At 54.2% G+C, this 23,502-nt stretch overlaps 2 protein-coding genes across 2 annotated transcripts; one reads left to right on the top strand and one right to left on the bottom strand.

Annotated features, from left to right (window-relative positions):
- Positions 1-1,344: 1,344 nt before the first annotated feature.
- On the bottom strand, positions 1,345-20,509 carry LOC142292327 (uncharacterized). The gene is made up of 10 exons (XM_075337626.1): positions 20,377-20,509; positions 19,046-19,184; positions 9,825-9,995; positions 9,626-9,749; positions 8,199-8,294; positions 7,763-7,863; positions 7,441-7,510; positions 6,838-6,926; positions 4,646-4,715; positions 1,345-3,988 (listed from the first exon to the last, which is right to left on the bottom strand). The coding sequence occupies exons 2-10, from the start codon at positions 19,178-19,180 to the stop codon at positions 3,108-3,110; spliced, it is 1,737 nt and encodes a 578-aa protein (XP_075193741.1). The 5' UTR covers positions 19,181-19,184; positions 20,377-20,509; the 3' UTR covers positions 1,345-3,107.
- A 43-nt stretch (positions 20,510-20,552) lies between these two features.
- Positions 20,553-22,830, top strand: COA6 (cytochrome c oxidase assembly factor 6). Its single transcript, XM_075337627.1, has 3 exons — positions 20,553-20,674; positions 21,223-21,373; positions 22,527-22,830. The coding sequence occupies exons 2-3, from the start codon at positions 21,230-21,232 to the stop codon at positions 22,620-22,622; spliced, it is 240 nt and encodes a 79-aa protein (XP_075193742.1). The 5' UTR covers positions 20,553-20,674; positions 21,223-21,229; the 3' UTR covers positions 22,623-22,830.
- The last annotated feature ends 672 nt before the right edge of the window (positions 22,831-23,502 follow it).

Here is a 23,502-nt window from a genome sequence, read left to right as displayed (position 1 = left end):
CTTGCAGAGTTATCACTTTTACTTTTCCCTGCAGTTTAGCATGTTTTGTATTGGTCCAGCTGCTGTTAGTTCTCTTGTCTTTCCTTTCCCTTTCTGTTCTTTTTACACTCAGGTTCACTTCCTCAATTTCTTTGCCCTATCACATCTTGGGAGGCACTATTTATACTCCCCATGCACATGCCTCAGTGCTGGTTATATTCACAGGTTGATGGATGTTTGGAATCCCAGCTCTTTAATTTAGGATAATCTTGCGGGGTTATCACTTTTTTTTCCCAGTGGTTTGTTTGTGTCTTTCCTTTCCCAGTATTCTCCCACTGTATTTCTTTTGGGATTTTGAGGGTTTCCACTCTACCTATTAGTCTTTTTGGGTTTCTTCAGTCTTCCCTGTACGCCTGTGTGAACATGTCTTTATCCCTGTGTCTCACCCTCTGTTTGGGTGCACTTCTTTTATGTTTCTTGGTGTTTTGTGTTACACTTGGTTTATAGTTTAGGGCACAGTTACTGACACTCGGGGTCAGCCGACATTGAGTTGGGGTGGCACTGCATTAACTTTAGGGTGCCGACCTCCTTAGGCATGGACAAAACACGGACAGATTCAGGGTTCTCCTAGTCTGTATGGGGAAGTGGGGTTAACATCTACCCCACGATCCATAGGACAATAATAATAATATTTATTAATTTATATAGCGCTATTAATTCCGCAGCGCTTTACATACATTGGCAACACTTTCCCCATTGGGGCTCGCAATCTAAATTCCCTATCAGTATGTCTTTGGAGTGTGGGAGGAAACCGGAGTACCCGGAGGAAACCCACGCAAACACGGAGAGAACATACAAACTCCTTGCGGATGTTGACCTTAGTGGGACTAGAACCCAGGACCCCAGCTCTGCAAGACTACAGTGCTAACCACCGAGCCACCACAAGACTGCAGTGCTAACCACCGAGCCACCACACGACTGCAGTGCTAACCACCGAGCCACCACAAGACTGCAGTGCTAACCACCGAGCCACCACAAGACTGCAGTGCTAACCACCGAGCCACCACAAGACTGCAGTGCTAACCACCGAGCCACCACACGACTGCAGTGCTAACCACCGAGCCACCACAAGACTAGAGTGCTAACCACTGAGCCACCACACGACTGCAGTGCTAACCACCGAGCCACCACAAGACTAGAGTGCTAACCACTGAGCCACCACAAGACTACAGTGCTAACCACTGAGCCACCACAAGACTGCAGTGCTAACCACTGAGCCACAGTGCCGCCCTACAACCCCTTCAACATACAAAAGACACATTAAATAGGGTGGGAAAGTCAACGACAAAGCGATAGCATCACAGAGACGTAGAAGCCACAGTGTGAGTGACGGCAGAACACATCGTCCTGCGTATTTCATATTTAATGATAAATAAGGCAAAGTGCGCCACATAATATGTACATGCGAAAATAAAGAGGACGCGCGGATTTCGTTTCTGTGGCCGAATCTCTGTTATCGCCAACGTGGACCGGACTCGTTTTACTCCTTAAAGTCACCGCCTTGTAGGACAATCTTGGAAATGGCTCCGGCCCATCACACATAGGGGCAGCGCCGCTCCTGGAAGGACGCAGCCATGTTTTTCTGATCCCGGCCAAACCCCTTTACCGACCGTATGATGAACAGTCCTGCAATGTTCTCCTTTACTTAGTCACGTCCTTATCCTCGCGAGACCTCTGCGAGCCGTCAATGACAGAAAAACCAAGAACAAAAAACAAAGTGAATCTCAACCTGCGAGACGGGAAAACGCGATGCAAGAACCTGGAATTGTAGAATGGAGGAACGTTCTGTCACCTTCTGAGAATCTGCGGATTTCGCCAGAATTCTTTGCATAAAATGTGAATTTGGCGCCAACGACGGTGTGAACGAATCGTGGTCTTTGCATGTAATGTCCCAATGTTTTCAAGATCTCTACTTGCTGTCAATGAATGAAGACATTTGTTTACATCTAAAAGATTAATAAAAAGACAAACAAAAAACAACCTCTACAGATCTACTACATATAGTTCGTTACAGTGTGTCAGTCTGGAGGTCAGGATGCCTTCTTCAGGCTGATATATTGTATCCATCACAGACGTGAGAAGTGTTAGGTCTGTACAGGCTTCAGCCCATGGGTTTTACATAATAATGAAAGAGTTTGTGTTCACTGACAGCAAGCAGAGATCTGGAATAAGTCAAGACATTAGGACACAGTTTATGAGAAAGTTGCAGAACTCTGAATGAGATGAGCAGAGTTTCAGCCATACGGCAACTCCCAGCATGCAATGGGCCAATGGATCCTCAGAGAATTGGTCAGATGGCCCAGGAGGGGGGGGGGGGGGGGATCAGTTCATGGGTAGTAGTCAGGGTCAGGCGATGCCCCTGGGGGTAAGAGCTCATGGGCGATACCCCTGGGGAGTATGAGTTCAGGGGTAGTATTCAGGGTCAGGCGATGCCCCTGGGCATACGAGTTCATGGGCCATGCCCCTGTGGGGATGAGTTCAGGGACAGTAGTCAGGGTCAAGTGATACCCCCCCTGGTGGTATGAGTTAAGGGGCAGTATTCAGGGTCAGGCAATGCACCTGGGGATAAGAGTTCATGGGTAACAGTCACGGTTTGGAGATGCCCCAGGTGTATGAGTTCATGGGTAGTAGTTAGGGTCAAGTGATGCCTCTGGGTGTACAAGTTCATGGGTAATGCCCCTGGGGGTATGAGTTCAGGGGCAGTAGTCAGGGTCAGGCGATGCCCCTGGGCATACAAGTTCATGGGTAGCAGTCAAGGTTTGGAGATGCCCCTGTGGTTATGAGTTCATGGGTAGTAGTCAGGGACAGGTGATGCCCCAGGGGTACGAGTTCATGGGCAATGCCACTGGGGGTATGAGTCCAGGGGCAGTAGTTACGGTCAAGTGATGCCCCTGGGGGTATGAGTTCATGGGTACTAGTCAGGGTCAGGTGATGTCCCAGGGTTATGAGTTCATGGTTAGTAGTCAGGATTAGGAGATGCCTCTGGGGGTACGAGTTCATGGGTAGTAGTCAGGGATAGGATTCTAGACACCTCCAATATCTGGACCCGTAAGTTCTCCAGGAAGGTATCAGGCCGTGGAGTCCGAGTCCTTCGCATGGGCCATGAGCTCGGACCTCTGCAGTCTGTGCCGATTGTGGAGGGCCTGGTGGGCTTCCAGGACCGACCTGATTGAAAAACACTTCCCACAATCGGAGCAAGCAAAGGACTTCTTTCCGGTGTGGACGCTCTGATGGGTGATGAGGTGGCACATCTGGGTGAACCGTCTCCCGCACTCAGAACAAGAAAAGGGCTTCTCTCCCGTGTGAGTCCTCCGGTGAATAATGAGACCTGTCTTGTCCGACAGACACTTCCCGCAGTCCGGACAGGCAAAGGCGCCGGTGTGGATCCTCTGATGCTTCACCAGGCTCGACTTCTTCATGAACGACTTCCCGCATTCCAGGCAGGAGAACGGCCTGTCCTCCCTTGGGGCTTGTTGTTTGGGCTGCAGTTCCTCCACCTTGGGTTCCTGAATGTGGTAAGTCCACTCGTGGACCACCAGGGCGGATTTATCCATGAAGCTCTGCTGGCACAATGCGCAGTGGTACATTTTCTCGTGGGTCCTCTGGTGAGAGATCAGGTCGGTCTCATTTCGGAAGCTCCGCCCACACTGCTGACATTTATGCGCCGTCAGGATATCCAGGATTGGCGCTATGTTTACGGCCCCACCCCCGTATGTCATTATATTACTAGAGGAGGCATCTATGTGGGGGGTTTTCCGAATTAGGTTTGGTAGATTTGTTTTGCTCCTCAGGGGCGGAGCTTCATGCAGAGCAGCCTTAGGTTTTGCCATGGAGGAGCAGTCACGGGAAGTATTCCCTCCCAGGTTAGTTGGAAGAAGTCCGTTTTTATGGTGCAAAGGAATTAACAGGTGGGGGGTCTCCGGCTGCACTTTCCAGGTGGTTGGTAGACCTGTAATACAGTCATAGGTGAGTAATCTAAGATGTAAAGCCACGACCACACTGCAGCCCCTCCCACACCACAGCCACACTGCGGCCCCTCCCACCCCACAGCCACGCCCACACTGCAGCCCCACCCACGCCCACACTGCAGCCCACCCACACCACAGCAACGCCCACACTGCAGCCCCTCCCACACCACAGCCACACTGCAGCCCCTCCCACACCACAGCCACGCCCACACTGCAGCCCCACCCACGCCCACACTGCAGCCCACCCACACCACAGCCACGCCCACACTGCAGCCCCTCCCACACCACAGCCACACTGCAGCCCCTCCCACACCACAGCCACGCCCACACTACAGCCCCACCCACACTACAGCCACGCCCACACTGCAGCCCCGCCCACACTGCAGCCCACCCACACCACAGCCACGCCCACACTGCAGCCCACCTACACCACAGCCACGCCCACACTGCAGCCCCACCCACACTGCAGCCCACCCACACCACAGCCACGCGCACACCACAGCCACGCGCACACCACAGCCACGCGCACACGGAGCTCCGCAGCAAAGTAAACATCTAGGATGGGCAGGAGTATCCAGTTCTTTACAGCTCTGCATTATGGTGGTCCACCCCCATCAGCACAGGGTCTCACTACTTACCTGAGCGGATCTTACGGGGATCTGGTTCCTCCTTACACCAATCGAGCAGTGCAACGTCTCCGATTTCAGCCTGTAACACAACGACATGTGTCACAAACATGTATGCTTCAATACTGACTGTAGGGGTTTGATGTTTTACTATGGCAGCCGAGAACCTAGCAAAAACCCGCAGGACATGTGACAAGTAACTCCAGAGGCTTTGCGTGAAAATATGCTTGGCCATTAAACACTAAGGCTATAAGGCGCGTAGGACAAGGGTGAACATCATTCTGTGTGCCGCACCACAAATCCTATATGAATTTAAAGGGGTTGTCCACTACTTTTACCTTGATGGCCCAACCTTAGGATAGGTCATCAATGTGTGATCGGCCAGGGCCTGACACCCAGCACCTCCGCCGATCAGCTGTTCTCGGTGACGGTGGTCCGGAGCTGCTTTGTCTTCTGATAGTGGCCGTGACCGAGCACTTCACATCCGCCTCATACTGATCTGCATAGGAGGCGGGTGTGCAGTACCCGGCCGCGACCACTGTTAGAAGATGGGGCAGCTACGGAATTGATCGTTCCCCGCCGCCTGCTGCCACCGCAGCTATCAAAAGAAGGAGCAGCTCTAGAACTGAGTATTTCCGGCTGCCTGCTGCTGCTGAGTCCAAGAATAGCTGATCGGGAGGGGTGCCGAGCGTGACGACATGGACTCTGTCAGTGCCTAGCATGGGTTAAGTTTCTTAAAATTCAGCCAGACATGAAGATAGTTTGTTTATAGACGGGGATTATGCCCCTCATTGTTTCTACAAGACTCTTAGGAGTCCAGTGTTACAGTTCTTTTTGACTCATGTAATTGCCTTGGCCAGTGAAGGTCAGACACCCAGACAAATCAATTATGTGAACCTCCCATTGTATTACTGCCAGAGACCATTACTACTAGGGATATTTTGTATACAGCTTGAAATCTAGCCAATAAGAGCCCAGTCTTATCCACCAATCGTGAAGACCCAAATGGTCTGAATGGAGAGCTCAGGGGTATAAGAAGGAGGACTGACCATTGCCCGGGTAGACTGTTGCTACATGATACCAATCTAGGACCTGCAGATCCGATTGGCAAGCCATAACCTGGATTATGACACTATATGGACTTCAGCGTCGAATGCAAGGATTCGGCTGAGATATCAAGGACCACCTAAGGAAGGAATCCAGCTTGGGACAATCCAGTCACCGGTCTACAGGCTTTGCAGACCTCACACAGCTTCCTAAATCTGGTCTTATTCCATTCTCGGTGGGTGCCCGCTGAAAGCGGGGTGCTGCTGGATTGGAGTAAGTAGCCCTGGAAGCTCTGAGGCATGGACATTCTAATCCCTGGTGAGCAGCGGAAGGGGGAGACTCTGTTGCCGGTTACATTCTGTGGTTTTGCTGGTTATGTGTTATGTGCCGTTAATTGTTTGGGGATCCAATAAAGTCTTAATATTTTGGTTCCCTCACCCTGTGTTGTCTGAGTAGTGTTCTGCCCACGATTAAGGAGGCCGGCGTTCAGTTGGGATGAGCCCTGAGCCACGCTGTCTTTCTAAAGGCGGCCGGGACAGCGGACGAAAGCACCCACTGAGCCCCGTGTCTCCACAGGAGAGCACCCACTGACCACCGTGTCTCCACAAGAGAGCACCCACTGACCCCCCGTGTCTCCACAAGAGAGCACCCACTGACCCCCCGTGTCTCCACAAGAGAGCACCCACTGACCCCCCGTGTCTCCACAAGAGAGCACCCACTGACCCCCCGTGTCTCCACAGAAGAGCACCCACTGACCCCCCCGTGGCTCCACAGAAGAGCACCCACTGACCCCCGCGTCTCCACAGGAGAGCACCCACTGACCCCCGTGTCTCCACAGGAGAGCACCCACTGACCCCCGTGTCTCCACAGGAGAGCACCCACTGACCCCCGTGTCTCCACAGGAGAGCACCCACTGACCCCCGTGTCTCCACAGGAGAGCACCCACTGACCCCCGTGTCTCCATAGCAGAGCACCCACTGACCCCCGTGTCTCCACAGGAGAGCACCCAAAAAAATCAATTATATGACCCCCCAAAATACAACTTCTAAATGCAAGAAAAAAAAGCAGAAATGTGAACGTGTTCCAGCTCGTAAAGAAAACACTTTATTTCTGAGGGTCACAATGTGCGGGGTGAAGGGGTGGAAGGGCCTCAGTACCTGATATTCCTGCAGCGTCATCCGGGTGTCCCCCTCTATACAGACCGGGCTCACACTTATTTCTGGGGACGTCACCGATCCATGGTCACCTGCGGGAAAGGGACAAAACGTGTGTGTAGCAATCACATCCCCCATGGGGGGCCCTTCCACGCCCGGGGCCCCTGGTGCAGGATGTTTTCCATCGGCGCCCCGCCGTTCAGGGGTCTGACGGGAGGCAATACGCTGGTGCATCGGCAGTAGCGCCAATTCAACGTCATTGACAGCAGTATCTAAATGGTTAAGCAGCCGTGCTCGGAGCTCAGCTCTGATCGCTGCTGTCACAGGAAGGTGCCGGCTGTACGGCGCAGCTGCGTGCAAGAGGACCAGGCGTGGGACGTGTGCTTATGTCCTCCTTTAGGTTACTCAGGACCCGAGAGGCGCTGTCTGACTTTGGGTATTGAATTAGCAGATATTTCGGATTATTGGTTGGTCATTCCTTTAATCCGGCATCAGATATTCTGGATTACTTACGCATCAGATCCACAGCAGTGCATTTCCCAATGGGGAACAAATCTGCCCCCTTCTGGCGATCGGAGGGGTCTCAGGGGCTGGATTGCGTCTCACCTGAGCTGATCTCCACCGGCTCGTCTTCCTCTTTGCACTGGGGCGGTGAGATCTCTATTCCTGAAAGAGCCTGTCACCAAAAAAAAAAAATAAATAAATTATAATAGGGGGCGGAGCTTTCTCAGCACGCTCACAGGGTCACATGACCAAAATGCTCCGCCTCTTAGACTATACTGGCTGCTGAGTAGTCAGGGGGCGGGGAAACAAAATCCCACGAGTCTGCTCTGCCAGACTCAGCTTGCTGCCATCTAGAGGCCAAAAACTCAGTATGATTTTTGGATCGGAGGCATGGCGGTGATGAGGGTGGCGCGCGTGCTCACACCTGGTATTCCTGCGTCACCATCCTGACATCTTCCTCCAGGCACTTCTCCGTGACGGGGGGGCTCTTGCTGCTTTCGGGGGGTTTTGTCAGGTTCTGTCCTCCTGTGGGTGACACACAGACATGTGGTGTAGAGGTGCAGTTTTCACAGCGGCCACCGAAGGGCGCACAATAAGAGGACGCAGCCTGTGTTGTGCGTCTCACTTTACAGCAGTGCTGTGCAGACTGGATGTGAATGGGATCACAATGGCGGATGATCACATGCAGACCATGGTTACAGACCACAAACGCTGTGCTACCCTTTTACATCGGTCTCCTCTTTTATTGCCCAATGAGGTCACGCTGAATCTCGACCACACTGATCTGTAACCATGGCAACACATGGCTCTGCATAGGAGCTGAATACAGAAAGCACATAGTAACCGTGCACGTCACTGACCTGTCAAGGGGGCATCCACAGTGATGGGGGCTGCATCCACCTGCAGGGTGTCCAGCTCCCCGGATTCATCGTCCACCATCTCCACCTCGCCACAGTCTATGGGGGATGTATATATGAGCAAAATGGTATTTAACCCTTTCACGACTACTTCCTAGTGGTCATAGTGTTAATCCCCGCAGGCTGCTGCAGCGATCAGTGCACATGTCAGCTGATTTGTACAGCTGACATGTGTGCCTGCCAGGCACAAGTGGAATCTCTCTCCGCCCATGCCTTTTAACCCCTTAAATGGCGCTGTCAAGATGCGACAGCGCCATATTAACGGCGATATCGGTAGATCCGTACTCACAGGCAGTGAGATGATCACGTGGATCCGGTGGTTGTCATGGTAGTACAGGGTCTTGAGATGACTCCTGTAGCTCACATGACTCAGATCCTGTTTGAACCAGCCGAGTGCTGCAGGTTACAACAGATGATCATTTCTTCCGGTCTGAGCGGTGCGGATATGATCGGGAGAAAAGAATGAGTGATCAGACTGCTGATCCTTATAGTTCCCTAGGGGGACTAGTAAAATATAAAAATTAAAAAAAAAAGTAAAAAAAAAAAAAAAAAAGTTTTAAAAATTAAAAAAAATAAAATAAAAACAAACCCTAAAAGTTCAAATCACGTCCCTTTTGCCCCATTGAAAATTATAGGGTTAAAAAAATAAAAAACATACACATATTTGACATCGCCGCGTTCAGAAATGCACGATCTATCAAAATATAATATTAATTAACCTGGTCGGTAAACGGCGTAGCGGCAAAAAAATTCCAAACACCAAAATTATGTTTTTTGACCGTCACAAATTTTGCGCAAAATGCAATAACAGGTGATCAAAATGTAGCATCTGCGCAAAAATGTTACCATTAAAAATGTCAGCCAGAGACGCAAAAAATAAGCCCTCACTGAGCCATAGATCCCAAAAAATGAAAACGCTAGGGGTCGCGGAAAATAGCGCAAAACGTGCGCCACTTTTTTCGGACAAACTTCTGATTTTTTTTAACCCCTTAGATAAAAGTAAACCTATCCATGTTTGGTGTCTATGAACTCGCACTGACCTGACACATCATACCCAAACATCAATTTTACCATATAGTGAACACTGTGAATAAAATATCTAAAAAACAATCGTGCAATTGCACTTTTTTTTGCAATTTTTTAGCACTTGGAATTTTTTGGTCCACTATATGGTAAAATTTATGGTTTCATTTAAGAGTACTGCTTATTCCGCAAAAAACGAGCCCTCACATGCCTGCATTAACTGAAAAATAAAAAAGTTACATCTCTCGGGAGAAGAATGGCGAAAAAAAAAAACGGAAAGCGCAAAATTGGCCGGTGGTGAAGGGGTTAAAGGGGAATGCACACATGTAAAACTGGTTATTAAATACCCGGAGATCCCGGAGGCGGAGGATTCCGGGACACCACATTCTTGTAGCTTTCTTTGTGTCCTTCCAGATATTTCCACTCGTCCTTGGAGAAGAAGACGGCGACGTCCTCGCACCGCACAGGGATCTGAGAACCAGAAGAAAACCCGATGGAGTCACCGGAATCATCAATGTCTAGATACTGAGGAGATAATGAGCCCACCTCCTCGTCTGGGGTGTGCGGGGTCTCGCCAGGCTCTGGGGTCTCCTCGTGGGCCGGGGACGGACATGGACGTTCCTTGCTTGGTCTTCGATCTTTGGTGGATCCCTCTGATAAACATAACTGGCAGTCGTCCGTGGACTCATCGTTCTGTCTCTTCCTGAGGACAAAATCCTGTACGAGAAAGAACTGGTGTCACATGGTGGAGAAGCATCAATATCTGCACCCTGCCGCCACTGATCATCAATATCTGCACCCTGCCGCCACTGATCATCAATATCTGCACCCTGCCGCCACTGATCATCAATATCTGCACCCTGCCGCCACTGATCATCAATATCTGCATCCTGCCGCCACTGATCATCAATATCTGCATCCTGCCGCCACTGATCATCAATATCTGCATCCTGCCGCCACTGATCATCAATATCTGCATCCTGCCGCCACTGATCCTCAATATCTGCATCCTGCCGCCACTGATCCTCAATATCTGCATCCTGCCGCCACTGATCCTCAATATCTGCATCCTGCCGCCACTGATCCTCAATATCTGCATCCTGCCGCCACTGATCATCAATATCTGCATCCTGCCGTTACTGATCATCAATATCTGCATCCTGCCGTTACTGATCATCAATATCTGCATCCTGCCGCCACTGATCCTCAATATCTGCATCCTGCCGCCACTGATCCTCAATATCTGCATCCTGCCGCCACTGATCCTCAATATCTGCACCCTGCCGCCACTGATCCTCAATATCTGCACCCTGCCGCCACTGATCCTCAATATCTGCACCCTGCCGCCACTGATCATCAATATCTGCACCCTGCCGCCACTGATCATCAATATCTGCACCCTGCCGCCACTGATCATCAATATCTGCACCCTGCCGCCACTGATCATCAATATCTGCACCCTGCCGCCACTGATCATCAATATCTGCACCCTGCCGCCACTGATCATCAATATCTGCATCCTGCCGCCACTGATCATCAATATCTGCATCCTGCCGCCACTGATCATCAATATCTGCATCCTGCCGCCACTGATCATCAATATCTGCATCCTGCCGCCACTGATCATCAATATCTGCATCCTGCCGCCACTGATCATCAATATCTGCATCCTGCCGCCACTGATCATCAATATCTGCATCCTGCCGCCACTGATCATCAATATCTGCATCCTGCCGCCACTGATCATCAATATCTGCATCCTGCCGCCACTGATCCTCAATATCTGCATCCTGCCGCCACTGATCATCAATATCTGCATCCTGCCGCCACTGATCATCAATATCTGCATCCTGCCGCCACTGATCATCAATATCTGCATCCTGCCGCCACTGATCATCAATATCTGCATCCTGCCGCCACTGATCATCAATATCTGCATCCTGCCGCCACTTAACATCAATATCTGCATCCTGCCGCCACTGATCATCAATATCTACATCCTGCCGCCACTGATCATCAATATCTACATCCTGCCGTTACTGATCATCAATATCTGCATCCTGCCACCAGAAAAGCCTTTGTGTTTTGAGCTACTTGAAATGACGCAGACACTTTCCGCTATGACCTTCCGTATAGTAAGTGTATAGAGTGTCTTGTACTCCAGTCACATCTAAAGCTGCAGCCAAACAACTAATATCAGGCAATCAGAATCCATCAGTGCTGCACTGACAGACTATGGCCCGCTAGGGTCCTGGTGGAAACGCTGAGCTGTAGCCCCTCTCTGCACACCTCCCCTTCATGGCGTACGCTGCGGCCCGTCTGTTGCTCTGAGCTCTGGGTGTTAGTGCGGGGAGCTCTTTCTCTTTGTTGCCACTGAAGGGTGAGATCAGGAATCAAAAACTAAATATTACAGTATATGAGGGAAGAATTAACAACGCACAAACTGTAACCCCATACTCCCCCCACACCGACTGCTCCCCATACTCCCCCTACACCGACTGCTCCCCATACTCCCCCCACACCGACTGCTCCCCATACTCCCCCTACACAGACTGCTCCCCATACTCCCCCTACACCGACTGCTCCCCATACTCCCCCCACACCGACTGCTCCCCATACTCTCCCTACACCGACTGCTCCCCATACTCCCCCCACACCGACTGCTCCCCATACTCCCCCCACACCGACTGCTCCCCATACTCCCCCCACACCGACTGCTCCCCATACTCCCCCCACACCGACTGCTCCCCATACTCCCCCTACACCGACTGCTCCCCATACTCCCCCTACACAGACTGCTCCCCATACTCCCCCTACACAGACTGCTCCCCATACTCCCCCCACACAGACTGCTCCCCATACTCCCCCTACACAGACTGCTCCCCATACTCCCCCTACACAGAATGCTCCCCATACTCCCCCTACACAGAATGCTCCCCATACTCCCCCCACACAGACTGCTCCCCATACCCCCGCTACACAGACTGCTCCCCATACTAACCCCTACACAGACTGCTCCCCATACTAACCCCTACACAGACTGCTCCCCATACTCCCCCTACACAGCCTGCTCCCCATACTAACCCCTACACAGACTGCTCCCCATACCCCCCCTACACAGACTGCTCCCCATACTCCCCCCACACCGACTGCTCCCCATACTCCCCCCACACCGACTGCTCCCCATACTCCCCCCACACCGACTGCTCCCCATACTCCCCCCCACACAGACTGCTCCCCATACTCCCCCTACACAGACTGCTCCCCATACTAACCCCTACACAGACTGCTCCCCATACTCCCCCTACACAGACTGCTCCCCATACTAACCCCTACACAGACTGCTCCCCATACCCCCCCTACACAGACTGCTCCCCATACTCCCCCCACACCGACTGCTCCCCATACTCCCCCCACACCGACTGCTCCCCATACTCCCCCCACACCGACTGCTCCCCATACTCCCCCCCACACAGACTGCTCCCCATACTCCCCCTACACAGACTGCTCCCCATACTAACCCCTACACAGACTGCTCCCCATACCCCCCCTACACAGACTGCTCCCCATACTCCCCCCACACCGACTGCTCCCCATACTCCCCCCACACCGACTGCTCCCCATACTCCCCCCACACCGACTGCTCCCCATACTCCCCCCCACACCGACTGCTCCCCATACTAACCCCTACACAGACTGCTCCCCATACTCCCCCTACACAGACTGCTCCCCATACTAACCCCTACACAGACTGCTCCCCATACTAACCCCTACACAGACTGCTCCCCATACTCCCCCCACACCGACTGCTCCCCATACTCCCCCTACACAGACTGCTCCCCATACTCCCCCTACACAGACTGCTCCCCATACTCCCCCCACACCGACTGCTCCCCATACTCCCCCTACACAGACTGCTGCCCATACTCCCCCTACACAGACTGCTCCCCATACTCCCCCTACACAGACTGCTCCCCATACTCCCCCCCCTACACAGACTGCTCCCCATACTAACCCCTACACAGACTGCTCCCCATACTCCCCCTACACAGACTGCTCCCCATACTAACCCCCACACCGACTGCTCCCCATACTCCCCCTACACAGACTGCTGCCCATACTCCCCCTACACAGACTGCTCCCCATACTCCCCCTACACAGACTGCTCCCCATACTCCCCCCCTACACAGACTGCTCCCCATATTAACCCCTACACAGACTGCTCCCCATACTCCCCCCACACCGACTGCTCCCCATACTCCCCCCACACCGACTGCTCCCCATACTCCCCCTACACAGACTGCTCCCCATACTCCCCCTACACAGACTGCTCCCCATACTCCCCCTACACAGACTGCTCCCCATACTCCCCCTACACAGACTGCTCCCCATACTCCCCCTACACAGACTGCTCCCCATACTCCCCCTACACAGACTGCTCCCCATACACCCCCTACACAGACTGCTCCCCATACTCCCCCCCTACACAGACTGCTCCCCATACTCCCCCTACACAGACTGCTCCCCACACTCCCCCTACACAGACTGCTCCCCATACTCCCCCCCCTACACAGACTGCTCCCCATACTCCCCCTACACAGACTGCTCCCCATACTCCCCCTACACAGACTGCTCCCCATACTCCCCCTACACAGACTGCTCCCCATACTCCCCCTACACAGACTGCTCCCCATACTCCCACTACACAGACTGCTCCCCATACTCCCCCTACACAGACTGCTCCCCATACTAACCCCTACACAGACTGCTCCCCATACTAACCCCTACACAGATTGCTCCCCATACTCCCCCTACACAGACTGCTCCCCATACTCCCCCTACACAGACTGCTCCCCATACTCCCCCTACACAGACTGCTCCCCATACTCCCCCTACACAGACTGCTCCCCATACTCCCCCTACACAGACTGCTCCCCATACTCCCCCCACACAGACTGCTCCCCATACTCCCCCTACACAGACTGCTCCCCCTACACAGACTGCTCCCCATACTCCCCCTACACAGACTGCTCCCCCTACACAGACTGCTCCCCATACTCCCCCCACACCGACTGCTCCCCATACTCCCCCCCTACACAGACTGCTCCCCATACTCCCCCCCTACACAGACTGCTCCCCATACTCCCCCCCCTACACAGACTGCTCCCCATACTCCCCCCCTACACAGACTGCTCCCCATAGTCCCCCTACACAGACTGCTCCCCATGCTCCCCCTACACAGACTGCTCCCCATGCTCCCCCTACACAGACTGCTCCCCATGCCCCCCCTACACAGACTGGTCCCCATACTCCCCCTACACAGACTGCTCCCCATACTCCCCCTACATAGACTGCTCCCCATACTCCCCCTACACAGACTGCTCCCCATACTCCCCCTACACAGACTGCTCCCCCTACACAGACTGCTCCCCCTACACAGACTGCTCCCCATACTCCCCATACACAGACTGCTCCCCATACTCCCAATACACAGACTGCTCCCCATACTCCCCATACACAGACTGCTCCCCATACTCCCCATACACAGACTGCTCCCCATACTCCCCATACACAGACTGCTCCCCATACTCCCCCCACACCGACTTCTCCCCATACTCCCCCTACACAGACTGCTCCCCATACTCCCCCTATACAGACTGCTCCCCATACTCCCCCTACACAGACTGCTCCTCATACTCCCCATACACAGACTGCTCCCCATACTCCCCCTACACAGACTGCTCCCCATACTCCCCCCTACACAGACTGGTCCCCCTACACAGACTGCTCCCCATACACAGACTGCTCCCCATACTCCCCCCACACCGACTGCTCCCCTTACTCCCCCTACACAGACTGCTCCCCATACTCCCCCCACACCGACTGCTCCCCACACTCCCCCTACACAGACTGCTCCCCATACTCCCCATACACAGACTGCTCCCCATACTCCCCATACACAGACTGCTCCCCATACTCCCCCTACACAGACTGCTCCTCATACTCCCCCTACACAGACTGCTCCCCATACTCCCCCTACACAGACTGCTCCCCATACTCCCCCTACACAGACTGCTCCCCATACTCCCCCCCTACACAGACTGCTCCCCATACTCCCCCCCTACACAGACTGCTCCCCATACTCCCCCCCTACACAGACTGCTCCCCATACTCCCCCCCCTACACAGACTGCTCCCCATACTCCCCCTACACAGACTGCTCCCCATACTCCCCCTACACAGACTGCTCCCCATACTCCCCCTACACAGACTGCTCCCCATACTCCCCCTACACAGACTGCTCCCCATACTCCCCCCCCTACACAGACTGCTCCCCATACTCCCCCTACACAGACTGCTCCCCATACTCCCCCCTACACAGACTGCTCCCCATACTCCCCCTACACAGACTGCTCCCCATACTCCCCCTACACAGACTGCTCCCCATACTCCCCCCTACACAGACTGCTCCCCATACTCCCCCTACACAGACTGCTCCCCTTACTCCCCCTACACAGACTGCTCCCCATACTCCCCCCACACAGACTGCTCCCCACACTCCCCCCACACAGACTGCTCCCCACACTCCCCCCACACAGACTGCTCCCCACACTCCCCCCACACAGACTGCTCCCCACACTCCCCCCACACAGACTGCTCCCCACACTCCCCCCACACAGACTGCTCCCCACACTCCCCCCACACAGACTGCTCCCCACACTCCCCCCACACAGACTGCTCCCCACACTCCCCCCACACAGACTGCTCCCCATACTCCCCCCACACAGACTGCTCCCCATACTCCCCCCACACAGACTGCTCCCCATACTCCCCCCACACAGACTGCTCCCCATACTCCCCCCACACAGACTGCTCCCCATACTCCCCCTACACAGACTGCTCCCCATACTCCCCCTACACAGACTGCTCCCCATACTCCCCCCCCTACACAGACTGCTCCCCATACTCCCCCTACACAGACTGCTCCCCATACTCCCCCCTACACAGACTGCTCCCCATACTCCCCCTACACAGACTGCTCCCCATACTCCCCCTACACAGACTGCTCCCCATACTCCCCCTACACAGACTGCTCCCCATACTCCCCCTACACAGACTGCTCCCCATACTCCCCATACACAGACTGCTCCCCATACTCCCCCTACACAGACTGCTCCCCATACTCCCCCTACACAGACTGCTCCCCATACTCCCCCTACACAGACTGCTCCCCATACTCCCCCCTACACAGACTGCTCCCCATACTCCCCATACACAGACTGCTCCCCATACTCCCCCTACACAGACTGCTCCCCATACTCCCCCTACACAGACTGCTCCCCATACTCCCCCCTACACAGACTGCTCCCCATACTCCCCCTACACAGACTGCTCCCCTTACTCCCCCTACACAGACTGCTCCCCATACTCCCCCCACACAGACTGCTCCCCACACTCCCCCCACACAGACTGCTCCCCACACTCCCCCCACACAGACTGCTCCCCACACAGACTGCTCCCCACACTCCCCCCACACAGACTGCTCCCCACACTCCCCCCACACAGACTGCTCCCCACACTCCCCCCACACAGACTGCTCCCCACACTCCCCCCACACAGACTGCTCCCCATACTCCCCCCACACAGACTGCTCCCCATACTCCCCCCACACAGACTGCTCCCCATACTCCCCCCACACAGACTGCTCCCCATACTCCCCCCACACAGACTGCTCCCCATACTCCCCCCACACAGACTGCTCCCCATACTCCCCCCACACAGACTGCTCCCCATACTCCCCCCACACAGACTGCTCCCCATACTCCCCCTACACAGACTGCTCCCCATACTCCCCCTACACAGACTGCTCCCCATACTCCCCCTACACAGACTGCTCCCCATACTCCCCCTACACAGACTGCTCCCCATACTCCCCCTACACAGACTGCTCCCCATACTCCCCCCACACAGACTGCTCCCCATACTCCCCCCACACAGACTGCTCCCCATACTCCCACCACACAGACTGCTCCCCATACTCCCCCCTACACAGACTGCTCCCCATACTCCCCCTACACAGACTGCTCCCCATACTCCCCCTACACAGACTGCTCCCCATACTCCCCCCTACACAGACTGCTCCCCATACCCCCCTACACAGACTGCTCCCCATACTCCCCCTACCCAACTGCTCCCCATACTCCCCCCTACACAGACTGCTGCCCCTACACAGACTGCTCCCCATACACAGACTGCTCCCCCTACACAGACTGCTCCCCATACACAGACTGCTCCCCATACCCCCCCTACACAGACTGCTCCCCATACTCCCCCTACACAGACTGCTCCCCATACTCCCCCTACACAGACTGCTCCCCATACTCCCCCTACACAGACTGCTCCCCATACTCCCCCTACACAGACTGCTCCCCATACTCCCCCTACACAGACTGCTCTCCATACTCCCCCTACACAGACTGCTCCCCATGCTCCCCCTACACAGACTGCTCCCCATGCTCCCCCTACACAGACTGCTCCCCATACTCCCCCTACACAGACTGCTCCCCATACTCCCCCTACACAGACTGCTCCCCCTACACAGACTGCTCCCCATACTCCCCCTACACAGACTGCTCCCCATACTCCCCCCCACACAGACTGCTCCCCATACTCCCCCCCACACAGACTGCTCCCCATACCCCCCCTACACAGACTGCTCCCCATACCAACCCCTACACAGACTGCTCCCCATACTCCTCCTACACCGACTGCTCCCCATACACCCCCTACACAGACTGCTCCCCATACACCCCCTACACAGACTGCTCCCCATACACCCCCTACACAGACTGCTCCCCATACACCCCCTACACAGACTGCTCCCCATACACCCCCTACACAGACTGCTCCCCATACTCCCCCCCCTACACAGACTGCTCCCCATACTCCCCCTACACAGACTGCTCCCCATACTCCCCCTACACAGACTGCTCCCCATACTCCCCCTACACAGACTGCTCCCCATACTCCCCCTACACAGACTGCTCCCCATACTCCCCCTACACAGAATGCTCCCCATACTCCCCCTACACAGACTGCTCCCCATACTCCCCCTACACAGACTGCTCCCCATACTCCCCCTACACAGACTGCTCCCCATACTCCCTCTACACAGACTGCTCCCCATACTCCCCCTACACAGACTGCTCCCCATACTCCCCCTACACAGACTGCTCCCCATACTCCCCCTACACAGACTGCTCCCCATGCTCCCCCTACACAGACTGCTCCCCATACTCCCCCTACACAGACTGCTCCCCATACTCCCCCTACACAGACTGCTCCCCATACTCCCCCTACACAGACTGCTCCCCATACTCCCCCTACACAGACTGCTCCCCATACTCCCCCCTACACAGACTGCTCCCCATACTCCCCCTACACAGACTGCTCCCCATACTCCCCCTACACAGACTGCTCCCCATACTCCCCCTACACAGACTGCTCCCCATACTCCCCCCACACAGACTGCTCCCCACACTCCCCCTACACAGACTGCTCCCCATACTCCCCCCACACAGACTGCTCCCTTCCCCCTCTCACACTGCCAAATCCTCAGAACTCAGCGTTCCACCCAATCAGTGAAGGTAACATTTGTGGGCGCACAATGAAGGGGCGCACTTATAGGAGTGGTGCTGGGGAGTCACAGGCTCCGTGCTGTGATAAAAGTCACCAGTGGCTTTTCCTCTCATCTCGTCCTCCTCTCACCTCTCCGGTCAGCAAGAAAATGATCTCCAGGGTGAGGTTCAGGATCTTCCCAGTCACCTCGATCTTGTCCTTACTCATCATCAGAGAATGGTGCAAGAAGTCTGACACCCGTCCGTGCTCCGTACAGACGTGCATGACTCTGAGGAGAGGAACAACCGGATTATCAGGAAAGGGGATCTGTGGATGACGCTCCGTTATGGGGGATCTGGGGATGACGCTCCGTTATGGGGATCTGTGGGTGACACTCGGTTATGGGGGATCTGTGGGTGACGCTCTGTTATGGGGGATCTGTGGGTGACGCTCTGTTATGGGGGATCTGTGGGTGACGCTCTGTTATGGGGGATCTGTGGGTGACGCTCTGCTATGGGGGATCTGTGGGTGACGCTCTGTTATGGGGGATCTGTGGGTGACGCTCTGTTATGGGGGATCTGTGGGTGACGCTCTGTTATGGGGGATCTGCAGATGACGCTCTGTTATGGGGGATCTGTGGATGACGCTCTGTTATGGGGGATCTGGGGATGACGCTCTGTTATGAGGGATCTGGGGATGACGCTCCGTTATGAGGGATCTGGGGATGACGCTCCGTTATGAGGGATCTGGGGATGACGCTCCGTTATGGGGGATCTGTGGGTGACGCTCTGTTATGGGGGATCTGTGGGTGACGCTCTGTTATGGGGGATCTGTGGGTGACGCTCTGTTATGGGGATCTGTGGGTGACGCTCTGTTATGGGGGATCTGTGGGTGACGCTCTGTTATGGGGGATCTGTGGGTGACGCTCTGTTATGGGGGATCTGTGGGTGACGCTCTGTTATGGGGGATCTGTGGGTGACGCTTTGTTATGGGGGGGATCTGTGGATGACGCTCTGTTATGGGGGATCTGTGGATGACGCTTTGTTATGGGGGATCTGTGGATGACGCTTTGTTATGGGGGATCTGTGGATGACGCTCTGTTATGGGGGATCTGTGGGTGACACTTTGTTATGGGGGGGATCTGTGGATGATGCTCTGTTATGGGGGATCTGTGGGTGATGCTTTGTTATGGGGGATCTGTGGATGACGCTCTGTTATGGGGGATCTGTGGGTGACGCTTTGTTATGGGGGATCTGTGGATGACACTCCACACTGTGGATGTTATGTGGGCAGTTATTGATAATATTGTGGGTGTGGCCAGCTATAGGGGCGGGAATTGTTAGTCTGTGACATGAGGTGACCCCGGTGCCGAGATGTGTGGGGTCAGGAGCTGACCCGGGTCACCGTATACACACAGCGTTGTAACCCACCAAAAACATGGAGTCCGGCTCCCACCTAGGCTTTACAGCGGCGACACTTACCGGCCGGGCTCCAGACGCGCAGGAGAATAAACAGCGACGGTGAAAGAAATAAAGAAAGAAGTCAAAGAGCGGAGAGGAGACGACGGGCGGAGCCTGCAGGACGGCAACGGGATGTTGTGTCATGTGACCCCCTACGTCATCACTCAGCGACCCGACGTCGTGCCGTAACAGCCGGTATTAGTTGTAGTTTCCCAGGGTCTGACCTCTAGTGTTGGGAGCGAAGAGTCGTGACGTCATCAGTCTGCGCCTGACTATAACGTGAAAGCGCTGTATGTGCCCCTGAGCAGAGCTGAGTGTGGTAAGGCGCTGGCTGCTCACTGCGGGGGGGACGGAGATGGGGGCACAGTCAGTGCGGGGGGGGGGGGGGGGTTATTTGTTAGTGGACTCAGTAATGTTTTCGGGGTGACATTTAAGCTTTAAGGATTCTGACCCCCGAAGGAGATACTATATGTGAATGAAGAGCTGCTGTACGTATCCCTGCTATAGACTCCTAACTACACTTAAAGGGAATGTCCATATCACCTTTCCTTTAAAGGAGTTGTGCGACACAGGAGAAACTTCCATCAATTGAAGTGTATGGAGCTGAGCTGCAGTACTGGGCTTCACCAGTGGTCAGGGGTGGCGCTGTTAGAGAAAGAAAGCAGCTGTTTTTGGCCCCTCATGCAGGGATTTGCTGTAGTCCCAGCCTCCCAGTGTAACCCTATAGTCTGTGTAAGCAGTCGTTCACTTTTGCTTCTCTCTCTATCTCTGCTTGCTGTCAGTGAATGGATCTCTCGTGCCGTTTTGTATTTTGCCGCCAGCTTTGCTCCTGTAATGTTGTGATTTTTTTCTGTGTCATTCTTGCAGTGGTGAGATGACGGCGCCCTCCGCTCAGGAGAGAAGAGCGTGCTGGGATGCCCGGGACGAGTACTGGCAGTGCCTGCAGCTCAATAAGGAGGAGGCTGTGAAGTGTCAGCAGTTTAGACAAGGCTTTGAAAGCCTCTGTCCCCGGCAGTGGGTGCGTAACCGTATTACAGAGTTTCCCCCCGCATTTAAGGACGTTCATATACAAACAGGCTAGGGTTTCACTACATATGTATTCGACAGTCCCGGTGTGTGGGGCCCCTTTGGATTGTGCCCGATAGTCCCGGTGTGTGGGGCCCCTCTGGATTGTATCCGACTGTCACGGTGGGTGGGGCCCCTCTGGATTGTGCCCGACAGTCCCGGTGTGTGGGCCCCTCTGGATTGTATCCGACTGTCACGGTGGGTGGGGCCCCTTTGGATTGTGCCCAACAGTCTCAGTAGGTGAGGCACCGCTGCTATGTGCCTGACAGACCCGGTAGGTGGGGCCCCTCTGGATTATGCCAGACAGTACCAGTAGGTGGAGTCTCATTGCTGTGTACCTGACAGTCCCGGTAAGTGGGGCCCCGCTGCTTTGTGCCCGACCATCCTGGTAGTGTGCCCCTCTGCTTTGTGCCCGACAGTCCCGGTAGGGGGTGCCCCGCTTTTTTATGCTCTACCATCCTGGTAGGTAGTGCCCCGCTGCTTTGTGCTCAACTGTCCTAATAGTGTGCCCATCTACTTTGTGCCCGATCGTCCCGGTAGGTGGTGCCCCGCTTTTTTGTGCCCCAAAGTGCTGGTAGGTAGGGCCCAACTGCTTTGTGCTCGACTGTCCTGGTAGTGGGGCCCTGCTGCTTTGTGCCCGACAGTCCCGGTAGGTGGGGCCCTGGTTCTTTTTGCACACCTGTCCTGGTAGCGGGGCCCTGCTGCTTTGTGCCCGACAGTCCCTGTAAGTGGGGTGCTGCTGCTTTGTGCCTGACAGTCCCGGTAGTGCAGCTGTAGGCTTTGAGTGTGACAACTTACAGTAGTGCAGCCCCAGAAATTGGGCCTGTAACAAGTCACTTTTTAATATTCCATAATTTTGCAAATCTTTCCTTTTATGTCTTTATCTTGAGTTTTGCATTTCACTCCAGTCACATCCAGAGCTGCACCTACAAGTTACCTGTTTATTTGTGAACCCCAGACTGCTACTTTCTATAGTTTAGTTGTGGTCTTAAAGCCTAGAGCTGGGATCCAAGGTTACTGTCATTTGGTTGCAGCTCTGGATGTGACTGGAGGATGAGACCTGAATGTGTGAGGATTGCACTGATTTTCCGATTCCTCCCCGGCAGATTAAATACTTTGATAAGAGGAGAGATTACCTAAAATTCAAAGAAGAAATGGAGAAGAAAGGATTCGAGCCGGCAAAATCCACGGAGAACACGTAACACGTAGCGGCGGCCCCTGGGGATGAACGGCCTCCTGTAGGAGGGGATATTTTATTAATGGATTCGGCCTCGCCTCCAGCAGGGGGTCACCGCTTCTGTAAAATGTGCAATTTTGGAGAAATAATTGATGACAGTTTGAAGATGATGATGAGCTGGGACACGGCTGATTTTATATGTACATGGAGAAAATAAATAGAAAATGAGCTTGTGTCATCATCTGTTTTCTACTCCAGTCACATCCGGAGCTGCACTCTGTGCTGAGTAGTTCTCCTCTGTATCCTCTCGCTCCTTTCTGTCTCTGCTCTTTCCTCTGTTTATCCTCACTAGTTGTCTCTTCTCTTCTGCCTTCCTCCTCTCCATACATCGCTCTCTCCTCTCTCAGCTGTCTCTATACTTTCTGCTGTTCTGTCCCATCAGCCATCTCTATCCTCTCTTTATACACTCAGCTTCCCTCTCATCTCTCCACTCGGCTTCTTCATATTTTCAGCTCCCTTTTCTCTTTACACTCATTTTTGTACTCCCCGCTTCCCCCCTCCTTTTCCTCTGCACTCCTTGCTCGCCTCTCTTTCACTCTGCGCCCCTCGCTCGCCCTCTTTTCCTCTCTGCACCACTTGATTGCTCTCTTTTTGTCTCTACGCCCCTCGCTTGCCCGCTCTCAACATCTCTCGCTCCCTTCTTTTTTTCTTCTCTGCACCCCTCGCTCCCTCTTTTTCTTCTCTGCACCCCTCGCTCGCCTCCTTTATGCACCCCTTGCTCCCTCTTTTACTTTTCTGCACACCTTGCTTGCTCACTTTTCCCTGCTGCACTCCTCGCTCCCTCTTTTTCTTCTCTGCACCCCTCGCTCCCTCTTTTTCTTCTCTGCACTCCTCGCTCCCTCTTT

This window comes from Anomaloglossus baeobatrachus, chromosome 2, assembly GCF_048569485.1.
Source record: "Anomaloglossus baeobatrachus isolate aAnoBae1 chromosome 2, aAnoBae1.hap1, whole genome shotgun sequence".
In the NCBI taxonomy this organism is placed as follows: Eukaryota; Metazoa; Chordata; class Amphibia; order Anura; family Aromobatidae; genus Anomaloglossus; species Anomaloglossus baeobatrachus.
The sequence above is the reverse complement of the archived record's forward strand: the minus strand, read 5'-3'. Positions and strand labels throughout refer to the sequence as shown.

Bases quoted from the DNA above. Each gene is read 5' to 3' on its own strand.
- LOC142292327 (XM_075337626.1), bottom strand. From the start codon at position 19,180: ATGCACGTCTGTACGGAGCACGGACGGGTGTCAGACTTCTTGCACCAT. The intron at 6,927-7,440 runs GTGAGACGCAAT...CCTTTCCCGCAG, and splicing joins GCCGGTGGAGATCAGCTCAG to GTGACCATGGATCGGTGACG. The intron at 4,716-6,837 runs GTACTGAGGCCC...GTTGTGTTACAG, and splicing joins TGACGCTGCAGGAATATCAG to GCTGAAATCGGAGACGTTGC.
- COA6 (XM_075337627.1), top strand. From the start codon at position 21,230: ATGACGGCGCCCTCCGCTCAGGAGAGAAGAGCGTGCTGGGATGCCCGG. The intron at 21,374-22,526 runs GTGCGTAACCGT...CCTCCCCGGCAG, and splicing joins GCCTCTGTCCCCGGCAGTGG to ATTAAATACTTTGATAAGAG.